Source organism: Aquarana catesbeiana, linkage group LG07 (genome assembly GCF_042186555.1).
Source record: "Aquarana catesbeiana isolate 2022-GZ linkage group LG07, ASM4218655v1, whole genome shotgun sequence".
NCBI lineage: Eukaryota > Metazoa > Chordata > Amphibia > Anura > Ranidae > Aquarana > Aquarana catesbeiana.
This window is the reverse complement of record NC_133330.1, coordinates 15,632,327-15,649,158: the sequence shown is the minus strand read 5'-3', so window position 1 is coordinate 15,649,158 and position 16,832 is coordinate 15,632,327. Positions and strand designations below refer to the sequence as shown.

The 16,832-nt window shown below is 44.4% G+C and overlaps 1 protein-coding gene across 2 annotated transcripts in view; it reads left to right on the top strand.

The window, feature by feature from the left end:
• Positions 1-3,780: 3,780 nt before the first annotated feature.
• Positions 3,781-16,832, top strand: part of SEMA3F (semaphorin 3F) — a gene marked incomplete at its 5' end in the record, with an annotated part of 28,768 nt that continues 15,716 nt past the window's right edge. For both annotated transcript variants that reach the window (XM_073591661.1, XM_073591659.1), the window contains 6 exon segments: positions 3,781-3,900; positions 4,018-4,157; positions 11,039-11,153; positions 11,240-11,309; positions 11,398-11,542; positions 14,076-14,298. In XM_073591661.1, the coding sequence (XP_073447762.1) occupies positions 3,781-3,900; positions 4,018-4,157; positions 11,039-11,153; positions 11,240-11,309; positions 11,398-11,542; positions 14,076-14,298 (813 nt within the window).

The window sequence follows — 16,832 nt, the reverse complement described above, 5'->3', positions numbered from 1 at the left end:
CACAAGGGTTTTCCCCTGAATGCATTCTATGCCTTCAGATAAAAAAACCTTCTGTGTGCAGCAGCCCCCCTAATGCTTTCCTGAGTTTCATCTTGATCCACCCATGTTGCACGAGAGCTTCGGGCTGTCCAGGACTCTCCCCCCTGATTGGCTGACACACAGCAGCGGGAGCCATTGGCAAGTGGGCCAATGAGGAGGGGGGGCAGGACCGACCCACAGTGGGCCAATGAGGAGGGGGGCCAATGGGCCAATCAGTGGGCCAATAAGGAGGGGGGCAGGACCAAGCCACAGCTCTTTGTCTGAATGGACACACAGAGCAGCATCTCAGCTTGGGTGCCCCCATAGCAAGCTGCTTGCTGTGTGGGCACTCAGCAGGAGGGAGGGGCCAGGAGCGCCAGGGAGGGACCGGAGAAGAGGAGGATAGGGGCTGCTCTGTGCAAAACCAACTGCCCAGAGGAGGTAAGTATAACATGTTTGTTATTTTTAAACCTCCCAAAAAAGAGACTTGAAGCTTAATTTTTTTAAGCTAGTGTGCATGGAGCTTAACTGCTGGTTCACACAGGGGCAGCTTCAAAGTCACCCGACTCTGAAGCCGCCCCGCACAGCGCGACCTCAGCGTGGCTTGTAAACGACTTCTTTAATAGAAGTCAATGCAATCCGCTCTGAAGTCGCCCCAAAGTAGTGCAGGAACTCTTTTCTAAGTCGGAGCGACTTGAGTCGCTCCTATTAAAACAGTTCTATTGCACTGCATGGAGCGCGACTTGTCAGGCGGCTTAGATGCCTAACAGGTCGCCCCTGGGTGAACCGGGACTAGAAGTGACAGAAACTGTTACTTTTGTATTTATTTATTTTCTTTTCTTTATCATGTACTTTCTTTGCTTTTTTCCGGTGGATTGCACTACACTCTTATCGGCTCATCTAGTGAAAACATGCACTGTTTGGCTTAAACTACTTTAGATTCTTATCAGTTCTTCCAGTAAACATGCTGTCAGTTGAGAATGACACTTTGTGATGGCCGGACAATGTACAATGTTACAATTTGGCCTGTCTAGGATATATAGAAACATCAGGAAGCACTGAGAGAGCCACTTAAGGGTGTATTCCCACTGGTTGATTGGAACCACGTCTGAATAGGATTGTCCCCCCTCCTAAGGCAACCCATAAATGGAGCACATTTCTTTCTTGTAACCACGGGTTGAACGATCAACTTGGGTACATTCAGCCTGCCCATACATGGTTTGAATCTCAGCCGCTTCCTTGCGGAACCGGCTAAGATTTGAACCATCTATGGCTGGCTTAATTCTCCTTCTGGGTTTCGAGTACCAGAAGGTACAGCGCATGCTTACATCATCACCTCTGCCAACCAGACTACAGTGATGTTGTACAGTGCTCCATGGGTGCTCAATGATCTATGAGACTTTTGTGATCGGGCATGGTTCATGCCCAGATTTAAGTGAATTATGCCCAAAGCCACCTTGTCCAAACAGTCTTGGAGACGGTTTTGGAACACTCACACTACAAAAATGAACTGGACTAAGGGGATGAACCATGCCTGGGAACAGATAAAACACCTAGTTCGTGGTTACACCATGAATGGTACCAATGGATGGACCAGGGTCCCTTCGAGAAGGAGTCAAACAGGCCACATCATGTGGTGCTAAGCTGGTTAACCCAATGTTTGGAAATCTTACCTAGGCAATAGTTTCCTAAGGTTGGAAAATCTCATTGACACACTCTAGGTTACTTATGTCAAACACAAGGCCCGCGGGTCTAATCCCGCCTGCCAGGTCTTGTCATGTGGCCCTTGCACCCAAGTTTGCAGTTGGAACATGACTGAACTCCATTCCACCACTTCCGGCTCTCATCCTCCACTCCTGCTCCCCGCTGTCACTTGTAAACACAGAAGCCTTCTGATTTACAACAGCTTTGCTCTCAGCAGCTCCCGAATCTAACAGATACAGTACCTCAACACACTCACGGTGGGGACAGATCTCCAGGTATCAGGGAGTACCAGGGAGGTATTACAGCTGAATACAAGGGTAGTAGAGCCGCTTACACAGGGAGGTACTAGAGCTGGGCCAGGTAGGGGAGAGTTGAGATGAAAGCAAGCTTTGGAGGGGTTTGGGATTGCACACTATGCATAGCAAACCCCTGAACTTTGCACTCTGTATGTGGCACACTCCTGAACTCTGCACTCTGTACCTAGCACACTCCTGAACTCTGCACTCTGTACCTAGCACACTCCTGAACTCTGCACTCTGTACCTGGCACACTCCTGAACTCTGCACTCTGTACCTAGCACACTCCTTAACTCTGCATTCTGTACGTAGCTCACTCCTGAACCCTGCACTCTGTATGTAGCACACTCCTGAACTCTGCACCCTGCTTATAGCACACTCCTGAACTCTGCACCCTGCTCATAGCACACTCCTGAACTCTGCACTCTGTACGTGGCACACTCCTGAACTCTGCACCCTGCTTATAGCACACTCCTGAAATCTGCACCCTGCTCATAGCACACTCCTGAACTGTGAACTCTGTACATAGCACACTTCTGAACTCTGCACTCTGTACATAGCACACTTCTGAACTCTGCACTCTGTACATAGCACACTCCTGAAATCTGCACCCTGCTCATAGCACACTCCTGAACTCTGTACTCTGTATGTAGCACACTTCTGAACTCTGCACTCTGTACATAGCACACTTCTGAACTCTGCACTCTGCTCATAGCACACTCCTGAATTCTGTACTCTGTATGTAGCACACTCCTGAACTCTGCACTCTGTATGTTGAATACTCTTGAGTACTCCCATGTATTTCAGTAGATACATAATCTTACAGATACAACTGGCCCTTTGAGGGCAAACATAGTGCTGATGCGGCCCGCAAAGAAATTGAGTTTGACACCCCTGCTCTAGGGAGATGATTCCTACCAACATGTTGCATGCCACGCTTCAGAATGTTTAAAGTATATTAAATAGCTCATCCACTGTGCATGCCATCCCCACATATGGTCATTTTTGTACTTTGTAAGAACTTAAGCACACAAGTTTTTGGTTACCTCTGCTTCAGTCAATGAAAATTCAAAAGCAGCTCCTAGCAGCTTAGATGGAGGTTGAAAGGACAGAAACACCCTTGAAGGATCTTAGGAGCTTCTCAAACTGACCCCGAATGCAAACCCCTAAAAATGTTGCATCTACAAAAGACCTCCTAGTGTTCAATTAAAATGTCCCCAGTGACACCAGATTAGGGAAGATTCCAGCAGTTGTTAATAATCAGCATGAGTGTTTATTGACGCCTGTTCATCATACTGATGAGATTGCAGTAGAGCCCCATTACCAGTCCATTGCTCAATGCATACTACCCACAGAGTCATATAATGTATAGTTGGTGAAGTGACGGGTTAATGTACAGACACAGCTTAGGAGCAGCTGTGGGTTCTAAAGAGGAGGTCCATCTGGAGTAATAGACAAGACTGCCAGAACTCATTCCTGCTAATCCGCCTTCTCCCCCCCATGTGGGCCCTCCCTTTACCCTCCACCTGAGGGGCTTTCGTTACAATCTAAGGTCGAGACTCTCTAATTAATCAGGAGCAGCTGTTGGGCCAAGTGCCAGCCAGATAACTGTCGGTCAGAGCTGTGCTCGCTAATATACCGCTCTGACCCAGCCAAGTCTAACTTTACATGACTGTATCTAAACATGACCCAACAGTTGTGACCTGCAGATGTGTTTTGGGTACTTTGAACTTAAAACATAACATCTGACCTCCTTCTACAGATGAGGAACTCTACTCTGGTGTCTACATCGACTTTATGGGCACAGATGCGGCCATTTTCAGAGCGATGGGCAAGAAGGCGGCCATGAGAACTGACCAGTATAACTCCCGCTGGCTTAATGGTGAGTTCATACCTCATACAGGGACATTACAAGTCTACGGTGTGACCTTATGATGGGTTATATATACAGTCCGACTTCTGGTCTTTCCATAAAAGCCGTCTATTCTTTCCGTTTTAGACCCCGCTTTTGTCCATGTACAGCTGATTCCGGACAGCGCAGAGCGAAATGATGACAAATTGTATTTCTTCTTCCGGGAAAAGTCCACGGATGCTCCTCACAGCCCCACCATCCATTCCCGTATCGGGCGCGTCTGCTTGGTGAGTAAGAAGGCATCTACTGGCACACTTCTGCTGACTACCATAAGTTTCGGTTTTGCCCTCAAATGTACAACCCAACGCTAAGCAGATACAAAAAAAAAGTCCAACTAATGTAGTATTAGGGCAGCAGTTATGCAGCCCATCGATAATTACATTTTCCTTCTAATGCCCTGTACACACAATCAGACTTTCCGATGGAAAATGTGCGATCGGAGCTTGTTGTCGGAAATTCCGACCGTGTGTGGGCTCCATCAGACTTTTTCCATCAGAATTTCCTACAAAAATAAAGTTTGAGAGCAGGCTCTAAAATTTTCCGACAGCAAAATCCATTCGCGTAAATTCCGATCGTGTGTAGACAATTCCGACACATAAAGTGCCACGCATGCTCGGAATCAAGCAGAAGAGCAGCACTGGCTTATTGAACTTCATTTTTCTCGGCTCGTCGTACGTGTTCTTGACGTTCGGAATTTCCGACCAACTTTGTGTGGCCGTGTGTATGCAAGACAAGTTTGAGCCAACATCCGTCGGAAAAAATCCGATGGATTTTGTTGTCGGAATGTCCAATCGTGTGTACGGGGCATAACACAGTCAGTGTTGATGGGGGAATGCCTCCTGGAGCCCTGTTATGTTCTGTCGTGTGAGCCTTCCTGCTGGCAGAACACGATTACTGCTGGCGGCTTTATCTGCCGACAGTAATTGTATGTAAAAAATCCAAAAGGCTGGTTGTACCCAAGTCAATCGATGGATATTAAGATATAATGGATATAATGGGTATAATCAGCCTGCCCATACATGGATCGATCCTCGGCCAGTCCCTGTCGAACCGGGCGAGTTTCAATCAATGTATATTCGGCTTTACTGGCTTAGTGGTTACCAGTTTTGCCTTGCACCATTGGGGTCCTTGGTTTGTATACTAGCATCAAACAAAAATCTGACAAAAATTTTCTTAATCCTCTTGTATTTTATTGTATTATAACTGTATTGTCTCCCTTTTATATTGTAAAGCGCTGCGTAAACTGTTGGCGCTATATAAATCCTGTATAATAATAATAATAATAATAATAATTTGTCCAATAATCTGACCGTGTGTACAAGGCTTGGCCATACATTGGGTCGAATTTCGAAAGAATTTTCTTTTGAAAATCAGAAAATTTGTGCGTTTTGTGATCTGATGGCGCCACCGTTGATTTCAAATTTCGGCCAACCAAGCCTTCAATTTCACCTCCATGTTGCTACAGAAAAGAATTTTCGTGGCTGGGAATCTTCTTTTCTTTCCGGGAATTTTCTTTTCTTGCACATGCACATTTCTCGTACGATTCTCCCATCATTGATTAGAAAGTCGTTTGTTTTTCAAAAAATTCCAACATGTCCGATTTTACTCAAATTTGATTGCCGTACGAAAATCGGCTGTTGCTGCAGCTCCACTAATGGTGCCAAATACCAACGAAAATTCTTAGATAGGATTTTCGAAATAAAAAATTCTTTCGAAATTCGACCCATGTATGGCCTGCCTTAAGCAGGCCATACATGGTCGAATTTTGAACAAATTCTCTTTTCAAAATCAGAAAGTTTGTTTTTTTTGTGATCCGATGGCGCCACCATTTATTTTCGAAATTTGGCCGACCAAGCCTTCAATTTCACCTCATGTTGCTACAGAAAAGAATTTTCGTGGCCGGGATTCTTCTTTTCTCTCCGTAAATTTTCTTTTCTTAGTACATTTCTCGCACGATTCTCCCATCATTGATTAGAAAATCGTTCGTTTTTCAAAAAAATTCCAACATGTCCGATTCCTCAAATTTGATTGCCGCACGAAAATCGGTCGTTGTTGCAGCTCCACTAATGGTGCGAAATTCGTACGAAAATTCTTTCATACGATTTTCGAAAGAAAATTCTTACGAAATTCGAACCATGTATGACCAGCATTAGGCAGGCCATACATGGGTCGAATTTCAAAAGAATTTTCTTTTCGAAAATCTTATCTAAGAATTTTTGTTCGTATTTCGCATCATTAGTGGAGCTTCAGCAACAGCCAATTTTCGTGCGGCAACTAAATGTGAGTAATCTGACACGTTGGAAATTTTTTGAAAAACGAACGATTTTTCAATCAATGATGGGAGAATCGTGCGAGAAATGTAATTGAAAAAGAAATGCGCATGTGCAAGAAAAGAAAATTCCCGGAAAGAAAAGAAGATTCCCAGCCACAAAAAATATTTTCTTTAGCAACATGGAGTTGAAATTGAAGGCTTGGTTGGCCGAATTTCGAAATCAATGGTGGCGCCATCGGATCACAAAACACACAAATTTTCTGATTTTCAAAAGAAAATTCTTTTGAAAATTCGACCCAATGTATGGCCAGCCTTAGCCTTAACCATCAGAAAATTTTCTGACGACAGAACACAACGTCAGAAGTGACGTAATGTGTTGAATTGTTGCTCTTTCATTGTGTGTGCTCTTTCATTTCTGAGCATGCCTAGTCTTGCTCTTCAGATTTTTTTTTTTGTCAGAAAACCGTACTAATGAAAAGAAAATCGGACGTTGTGGTCACATCAGACAAAAATTTTCAAGCCTGCACATCCAGTTTTTGTCTGCCGAAAATTCATAATCGGCTGTCAAAAGCAGCATAGTAACGATCAGAAAATCGGTAGATTGGACAAAATTTATCTTCAGATTTTCTCTATGGGGCCTTTAGTCTCAGGACTAGATCTCAGGATTAATCTCCTGGTAGCTAAAAAAAAAACCTCCCATTTATGTATTTTATCTCTTTATTTAGTTTGTTTTTCTGGAGTTAAGCTTTAAAGCGTTTGTAAAGGTGTTTTTTTTTTTTTTTTTTAAAATAACAAACATGTTATACTTACCTTCACTGTGCAGCTCGTTCTGCACAGAGTGGCCCCGAACCTGGTCTTCTGGGGTCCCTCGGCGGCTGTTTCAGCTCCTCCCCGCAAGAATTCACCACCTTAATGCGAGCTCCCTCGCACGGTGGTGAGTGCTTGCGGGCGCGCTCCCGTGATACAGCCGGCGGCTATAAGCCGCTCGCTGTATCACTCGGCCCCGCCCCCCGGCGCGCCGCGTCATCGGATGTGATTGACAGCAGCGCGAGCCAATGGCTGCGCTGCTTTCAATCCATCCACTGCAGCCAATCAGCGGCCAGGGTGAGCGGAGGAACAGATGTCGGGAACGCGAAGCTGACTTTCGAGGCGTCAGGTAAGTAAAACGGGGGGCTGGGGGCGGCGGTTCTGTCAGAAGTTTTTTCACCTTAATGCATAGAATGCATTAAGGTGAAAAAATTTTTACCTTTACAACCCCTTTAAATCCTAAGATCTTCAAATACTTTGTATCGGTGTCAGCGAGTATGCAGAAAATGTGAGAATCCTAAAACGACACTAATAACTTTGTTACTTTGTAACATCTGCTTCCTCCCGTTCTCCGTCTCTTTCACACACTTTTGTGCCCCAGTTACATCCAAATTACCTTATCTGCCCTGCCCTTCACCATTCATCTGCCAACATGATTTCACAAAGAATTCTTCATTCTCCTGCCAAATGGTGTCTATATTCCTCCGAAATCAATTTTCTCCACTCATTTCACACTTTAGGGATTTTCCTCACTCAATATGGCATACAATTCAATTGTCAGAATGAACCCCCCCCCCCCCCCCCCCCCCCAAGATAATAAACTGAGATGGGTTTTCGGGGAATTTCTGATAACCAATACTTTCTAGTAAGTCTTCTAGAAAGTATTAGGTATTAAAGGAACAAGTTTATACTCCAATATGTATTGAAATGCTGGAGAGCTCTGGATGGATCCGGGTGTCACTGTGGGGCAGTAGGGGGACATTGTAAGGTGGGTTATAGACATGTGCAGCAGTGGCAGGCTAGTGCTCAATATTTTGGGGGGAGCAGCAAACCAACGCAACACCCTCCCCGGGAGATGGACAGGAAGGTGTTGACCCCGCCGCCGGAGACAGACAGGAAGGTGGCGACCCCCCTGCGGGAGATGGACGGGAAGGTGGCGATTCCCCCCCCCCGCGCGCGGGAGACGGATGGGAAGGTGGCGATCCCCCCACGGGAGACGGACGGGAAGGCGGCGATCCCCCCATGGGAGACAGAGGGGAGGGTGGCGATCCCCCCGCGGGAGATGGACAGGAAGGCGGCAATCCCCCCCAGGGGAGACGGATGGGAAGGTGGCAATCCCCCCCATGGGAGACAGACGGGAGGGTGGCGATCCCCCCATGGGAGATGGACGGGAAGGCGGCGATCCCCCCATGGGAGACAGACGGGAAGGCGGCGATCCCCCCCATGGGAGACAGACGGAAGGGTAGCGATCCCCCCCACGGGAGACAGACGGTAAGGCGGCAATCCCCCCCATGGGAGACAGATGGGAGGGTGGCGATCCCCCCCGCAGGAGACGGATGGGAAGGCGGCAATCCCCCCCAGGGGAGACGACGGAAGGCAGCAAACACACCCCCCTCCGCGGGAGGCGGACAGGAAGGTGGCGATCAGAGCAAGGGCAGCCAGTCCATTAAGGGCACATGGGTGCCGCCTCCCCTATCCATGCATCTGGCCCCTTTCACGACGCAGGGCACATGAATTTCAATGCAGGGGGTTTTTTGAAGCACCGATTAGAGCCAAAGGCTCTAATAGGCTTCAAAATAGGGTGGGCTTAGGGCGCTGAGAATGCGCTTGGAGCCCACCCAGGTGTGTGAGAATAGGGAATGAATATTCCCTATTCTTACACTTAATCGCCTTTGCGCCAATCAGGAAGCGCGGGTTCTGAGACCCGTTCCCTGACTGGCCGAAAGGAGAAGCGTTCTGATTGGCCGCCGAGGAGGAGGGAGGAGACGGAAGACGCCGAGCAGGGGAAGGGGAAGTTGCTTGTGATGCCTGCGGCGGAGAGCCGGGAAAGCCACCCGTGATTGCCCACCATGGATGAGGTAAGTGCACTGTTTGCTGCCCCCCCCCCCCCCAAAAAAAATTACCACCAACCGCCACTGGATCAGAGGCCTCCTTACATTAGGAGGCAGATGAGAAGGATCCGGGGTATGGCTTGCTGCTCCTCTCTCCAGAAACTCCTCACTCTGTGGCCGTTGCTTCTCCTCCAAACAGGAAGTCCTAAGACTCCCTGGCCACTCGGGTCTCAGGACCTGCTTTATGATTGGCAGGGAAGAGAATCAAGAAGACACCAGCGAATATTAATTCGCTATTTTCACACAACTGGGTTGGCTCAAGACACAGTGCTCTGCGCCCTGAGCCCATACCTTTTTCTTTTAAGCCACTCGGGTCTCAGGACCTGCTTCCTGATTGGAGCAGCTAGCTGCCATAACCCCGGTATCCTCTTGTTCAGCCGGCGGTCCGCTTCACGCTAAAAGTGGTCCCTGCGGAGGATTCCCCGCGAGATCACTTTTATCAGCGGCAGGAGAGGGGGCCCCCCTCCCGCCGCGCTCCGGTACCCTCCGCCGCTTACCGGAGCCATCAGCAGCGGCGGAGGTGATCGGATCTTCTCTCTTGTGTGACATGGAGACGAGTGAGGGGAAGATGGCCCCCAAAACGTCACTTCCGCCCATAGCTCTTAAAGGGTCATTTTTTTTGTATTTTTTAAATGACAGTTTTTTTATTTATTTTTTTTATTGCATTTTAGTGTAAATATGAGATGTGATGTCTTTTTGACCCCCAGATCTCAAATTAAAGAGGTCCTGTCATGCTTTTTTTCTATTACAAGAGATGTTTACATTCCTTGTATTAGGAATAAAAGTGACACCATTTTTTTTAAAGAACAGTGTAAAAATAAAAAATAAAAGATAAAATAAATAGGAAAAAAAAAGATTTTTTTAAACGTCCCCCCCCCCCCCGTCCCAACGAGCTCGCGTGCAGAAGCAATCGCATACGCGAGTAGCGCCCGCATATGAAAACGGTGGTCAAACCACACATGTGAGGTATCACCGTGATCAGAAGAGCGAGAGCAATAATTCTAGCCCTAGACCTCCTCTGTAACTCAAAACGTGCAACCTGTAGAATTTTTTAAACGTCGCCTATGGAGATTTTTAAGAGTAAAAGCTTGTCGCCATTCCATGAGCAGGCGCACTTTTGAAGCATGACATGTTGGGTATCAATTTACTCGGTGTAACATTATCTTTCACAATATAAAAAAAATTGGGCTAACTTTACTGTTGTCTTATTTTTTAATTAAAAAAAAGTGTATTTTTTCCCAAAAAAAGTGCGCTTGTAAGACCACTGCGCAAATACGGTGTGACAGAAAGTATTGCAACGACCGCCATTTTATTCTCTAGGGTGTTAGAAAAAAAAATGTATAATGTTTGGGGGTTCTAAGTAATTTTCTAGAAAAAAAAACGTTTTTCTTGTGAACAACAAATCTCAGAAAGAGGCTCGGTCCTTAAGTGGTTAAATAGCTTGTATTGCGAAACGCTCGTATACCGCGTTACTCGCAATCCGGGGTTTTTACTGTATACTTGATCTTTGGCCAGTGTCGTGTTCACGTGTTAAAATATTTCAGATGTAGAATGAGTGGCTTTGTTTATAAACAAAGCCAAGTCTGTAACATATATTATTGTCAATAAATTTGAGTGCACCAAAGCAATAAAAGTAGTAAAAAGATGTTAAAAAAAAAAAAAAAGTAACGATATAAAGGTGTCTTTCTTTCCCTCCAAAGCCCATTGGATACTTGTAGACCACCCAAAACTGCCTTCATTCTGCCCATCAAATCCAGTTCACTTTTAGCCAAGGGACAGTTTTGCTCATCTCTGGTCTCCATTTGTTCTTAGACGGACATAAGAATTGGATACATGAGACTCCGCAGCGTTTAGTGTCAAGCTTGCGTTGAAATGTTGAGTTTGATTCTATGTCTCTATATGGTGTCACCTCTTACAGAATGACGACGGGGGTCACTGCTGTCTGGTGAACAAGTGGAGCACGTTCCTGAAAGCTCGGCTCATCTGCTCGGTGCCCGGTGCGGACGGGATAGAGACACATTTCGATGAACTGCGTACGTAGCGGGTGAAGGTTTCTGTTGGGTTTTTCTCTCCTATTTGGTGTTCTGCTTTTTTAAAAATGGATTTGAATCTTTTGCAGAGGACGTCTTCATCCAGCAGACACAGGACAGTAAGAATCCGGTCATCTATGCGGTCTTTTCCGCTTCTGGGTAAGCACGCCATTCTCTCCTTATGGATCTTTCCTCTAGCTTACGTCTGAGAGGTCCCTTCCTTTCTGATTGTCCCTTCCCTATGCAGCTCCGTGTTTAAAGGATCGGCGGTATGTGTGTATTCCATGGCCGACATCCGGATGGTGTTCAATGGGCCCTTTGCTCACAAGGAGGGCCCCAACTATCAGTGGATACCATATACAGGGAAGATCCCCTACCCACGCCCCGGCACGGTAAGCATGATTCCGCCGACTGTTGGGGACAATTAATACTATTGATAGTTTTGGCCATTTTTAGCTAAACAGTATGTTTACCCAGGGCTGGGACAAGGTGTGGGCAGAAGGGGCAGCTGCAGAAGTAAGGGGGTAAAAAAATTGACGCAGGGTGGTACAGCCATCCTACGGCATGCATTAACAGTGGGGGGGGGGGGGGGGGCGCTCAATTCTGGATCTTTGCCCTGGGCACTGGACGACCTTGTCCCAATACTGTGTTTACCGGTTAGGTATCGCCATGAAGCATGGGACAAAACTTAGGTTTACAGACACTTTACGACCGGCATACTAGGAGACCTGATTGCTTTGGACTACATTACCGTCTTTTCTTCTGTGCTTTTATGTTCGGCGGGAATAAATGGCCATTGAACTTTCTCTTATATAGAAGAAATGATGTGACATAAATGGCGTTCTGCTGTGTTACATGACAAATGAAGAGTTTGTTTGGAGGAAATTCCTCGGCACTACAGAGAATCACAAACCAATTCTGACAACACATCTATTAGATTAGAAATCCAGAGCGCCAGACTAAAACCGGATAAAAGAGTCCCGGATCATTTTATTGTTAGTAAAAAAAAAAAAAGTCATATAAAAACAGCCAACGCACTTCAGGGGCATACAGGGCAATAAAGGGGGACGGCGTTGCCCCAAAATGCACTGGCTGATTTTATATGACTTTCTCTGGGTTTTTCATCCAGTTTTGGTCTGGTGCTCTTTTCTGTATTAGACATGTGCAGAGCGATAAAAATAATTTTGTTTCGATTAGTCAATTAATTTCTTTTCGTTAAATTTGTTCCTTTTAGTTAAACTTGTTTTCGGAACTTATTTAGTTTATTCGAATTTGATTAAATTTTTCCAAATTCTACTGAATTGAATTCAGTTCAACCTAATTCGGAAAATTCAAATCGGCATTTAGAATTGTCTTTTTATTCAAACGCGGCTTCTGAATTTTTCACATCTAAGAATTACAATATGTTTACATTTCAAATTTGTTTCCCAATTCAAATCCAATTCAAATTTCTGTATTTTTTGACTAATTTCATTTACATTCGTTACTATTGTGATTCAGAATTCCGATACATCCGAATTTCGATTCAGAACAAAACAAATTGCACATGCCTATTCTGTATTTCTATTGTTTAAACTACTGTTGGGTGCCCATGGAGGAAAGCCTTGCCGTGTGGGAGCCACCTTGCAAGAGCTATTGAGTTGGAAGTTTTTCTTCATCTGACTACACATGTTGTTCTGGAGACCACATTTTTTACCCCCCAATAGCATCCTCATGGGGCACTTGGCTAAAAAAAAAAATCAGAGAACTCTGGGAAACTGGAGGTATTTTATACATCACAGTTTAATTAAAGTATTCTGGTGACTCTTTGAGTCCTTTAACCGCATGCAGTCTTCAAGCCTTTCACTCACCATGGAGTGCAATGTCTAAGTAGACCCTCAGGGACTCAATACCCCTTTCTTGGGGTTCCCTTCCCTGGACCTGTACAGCACCCTACTGGAAACACATTGGTTGGTCATTATTGTACAGAGTTCCATATACGCAGTGTCCAGTGCAATGTCTAAGTAGACTCTGTGGGACCCGATCCCCCTTTCTTGGGGTTCCCCTCCCTGGACCTGTACAGCACCCTACTGGAAACACCTTGGTTGGTCATTAATGCACAGAGTTCCATATACGCAGTGTCCAGTGCAATGTCTAAGTAGACTCTGAGGGACCCGATCTCCCTTTCTTGGGGTTCCCCTCCCTGGACCCATACAGCACCCTACTGGAAACACCTTGGTTGGTCATTATTGCACAGAGTTCCATATACGCAGTGTCCCATGCAATGTCTAAGTAGACTCTGAGGGATTTGATCCCCCTTTCTTGGGGTTCCCTTCCTTGGATCTGTACAGCACCCTACTGGAAACACCTTGGTTGGTCATTATTGCACAGAGATACATATATGCAGTGTCCAGTGCAATGTCTAAGTAGACCCTCAGGGACTCGATACACCTATCTTGGGGTTCCCTTCCCTGGTCCTATACAGCACCCTACTGGAAACACCTTGGTTGTTCATTATTGCACAGAGTTCCATATACGCAGTGTCAAGTGCCAAAAGGTCGCATTACAGGCAATACCCAAATGTTTGTTCCGATCATCATAGCTGGACCCAGGCACCATCCATCTTAGCGTTCCAGCTGTAGGATTGGATCAGGATAACACCAATCTCCTGATCCGTGTTGGAACCATTAAGAATCTGGTAGCATCATGCAGAGAGCTGCACAACAGTGACCATCAACTTCAGACACTGCTGAGAAAAACTGTACTTCCTGTATGGAAGATGGGTTTTACACATTGTATCACATTTGAGTTATCAGTTTTGCATAATTTGTTCATTTTCAGCGTTGGTGTTTGGAGATATTAGAAGAGCAACATTGTTTCTTTTTTTTTTTTTAAATGTTTCCCATGCTGAATTTTCTTCTATCTTTCGGACATTTTCCCATGCAGTGTCCAGGAGGCACTTTCACGCCTTCCATGAAATCCACCAAAGACTACCCAGATGAAGTGATCAACTTCATGCGGACCCACCCGGTGATGTACAACCCTGTATACCCCGTGCACAGGCAGCCGCTGCTTGTGCGAACGAACGTCAACTACAGATTCACCACCATCGCGGTGGACCAGGTGGACGCGGCGGACGGGAGATACGAGGTTCTCTTTTTAGGAACAGGTAACTTTTTTTGTTCATAGCACTGTAATTATCCGACTCTACAAAGCGCCCTCTTCATCAGGACAGTATAATCAAGGGGCATCTTCGCCATGTTGTATCTTTGATGGTGATTTGTAAGTATCAAAGGAGGGTAAATCACGAGTCAGTGCGGAGATCTCCGTCGGCACCGTCTCCTGATTGGTGGCTCCGATAGCTGATTGTTGATTTGATGAGTCCGATTGAGGTTATGCCGGAATCAGATCCGCAGCAGACGGAAGAGTGGAGGTGATTCTCAATAAGGAATGGAGATGGAAAGCCCTGGAAACACTGACTTAAAATAAACTTCACTTTCGTGGGAAAAAATAGTAAATAAAAAAAAACTTACTATAGCAGATACAATCACTACACAAGTCATATTGTAATTGAATGTTTAAAAATGACCTTTCCTTTAAATTTGCAGTGCTGTAATTTGCTGTAAAATGCAATGGAGGTATTCTGTACACAGGTATACGTAGTGCCCCCTGAAAATGTCATTTCCTGCTTGTGTGTCGTGATTGGTTCACTGATTTTCCCAGAAGTCTGCACTAAGATATAAGTCAGATTTTGGGCATCCCCTGCAACATAAATGTCATTGTTGGTGAGATGCTCCTAAAGGGAGATCACGTCTAAAGGGATGCAGACCCTACCACTTTTCAAATGAGAGCCCTGCGAGTGCAGCAGCTGTTTGATGATTATAAAATCGCTTCCATTTACATTCACTTTGCACACAGAGAAACAAACAGCCATTTCTCCAGTATAGCAAAAGGAAGGAATCTGCAACAATGTTTGTTATAATCCCTGCAATGTACATGGTAGGGGGGGGTTCTCAACAAAAATTGAGTTGATTTTTAATGGCACGAAGACAGTAACTAAGATTTTACTGCTGGTTATAAGAGAAGAACAGCAAGTCATATATAAGCCATAAGTCATATATAAGTATACAAATTACAGTTTAGTACCTATCAAAGGATTCACAAAGCACAGTGGTTTAACTAGAGAGACAGCACAGCAGAGACAGCTTGCTTTGCAGCTCCCTTTGTCTAATTGAAATCTTAATCTGAGCTCTCTGATTAGGGGGATGTCTCTGCTCTAGTTTATACATTGAGTTTTTTTTACGTAACGCCCTCTTTTAGCAGAGGTGAAACCTGAAATAGCTGAACATGTGGAAAGAGGGTGGAAGCCCCACCTGCTGGATGAATAGAAGACTGTCATATTAATGTGAAATATTATTTATTTACCTGAAAAAAGAACAATATTTTATTCTCTTTTTAAGTACTGACTAAAATACAGAAAATTATTAAAAACATATATACATTCCCTTTCAGACAAATACATTTATTTATATACACTAATCACATTTACACCTTCTGTATACCCAAGAATAATATAGCGGGGTATACAGCAAAAAATATATAATTTAATTCCATTTAAATTGCATGTTGAGTCTGCTTATCATTACTTATCACTGGATATCTTATACTAATATGGTGCCCATGATAGGCAGTCTGCAGTGTTGGCCTTTTAGCAGATAAACTGGGTCACTGACGTGAAATAGAGAATTTGGAAATTAGCACCTTGTGAATGCCATCTGACCCTTTTCTAGAGTGTGTGGACGTATCTTTTAATAATTTTCAATTCCTAAAAACTGTAACCTTTGTTTAAATTCACCAAAAATAAACCTTACTATAAAACATTTCCGGTAATAAAAAAAATTATATTTTTTTAAAGACGATTTTTTTTTAGATTTCCAAATATGGCTTATTATAGTTATAAATTTAAATCTTAGACTAGAAAAAAATATTTTTCAACATGGGGAGTCTTCTTCTTCTTCTTCTTCTTCTTCTCCTTCTCCTTCCTCTTCTTCTCCTTCTTCCTCCTTCTTCCTTCTTCTTCCTCTTCCTTCTTTCTCCTTCTTTCTCCTTCTTCTTCTTCTTCTTCTTCTTCTTCTCCTTCTCCTTCTTCTTCTTCTCCTTCTTCCTCCTTCTTCCTTCTTCTTCCTCTTCCTTCTTTCTCCTTCTTTCTCCTTCTTCTTCTTCTTCTTCTTCCTCTTCTTCTTCTTCCTCTTCTTCTTCTTCCTCTTCTTCTTCTTCTTCATTATTATTTATATTTATGAGAGCTTTAAATATATTTCAAAATATTTGGCTGTTTTTAGACCAGAGGGATGAAATAAACTAGAATGTTTAATACATAAAAAAATGGATTTATTTTGGATATTTTTGTTTTTGATTTTTTTTTCATGAGGTTGTTTTATATTGAGGTTTTTTAAGGTATATATTTGTTAAGATTTTTTTTATTCAAGAAATAAAATCTAGTTAAAATAATATTGGGAAACTGAGAAATTCTTTTCCAGTTTGAGAAGCAAGAAGAGCTGCTAATATGAAAATCAGGTGTTCTCCTGAACCAGACAGTCTAAATAATTGAGTGTCTGTGCCTGCCCGGATAAGTAAGCAGAATCCTTGCTGTACTCCCCGTGCCCAGGCCACATTTAGCAGCGTCAGCATGTGTCAGTTATTTTA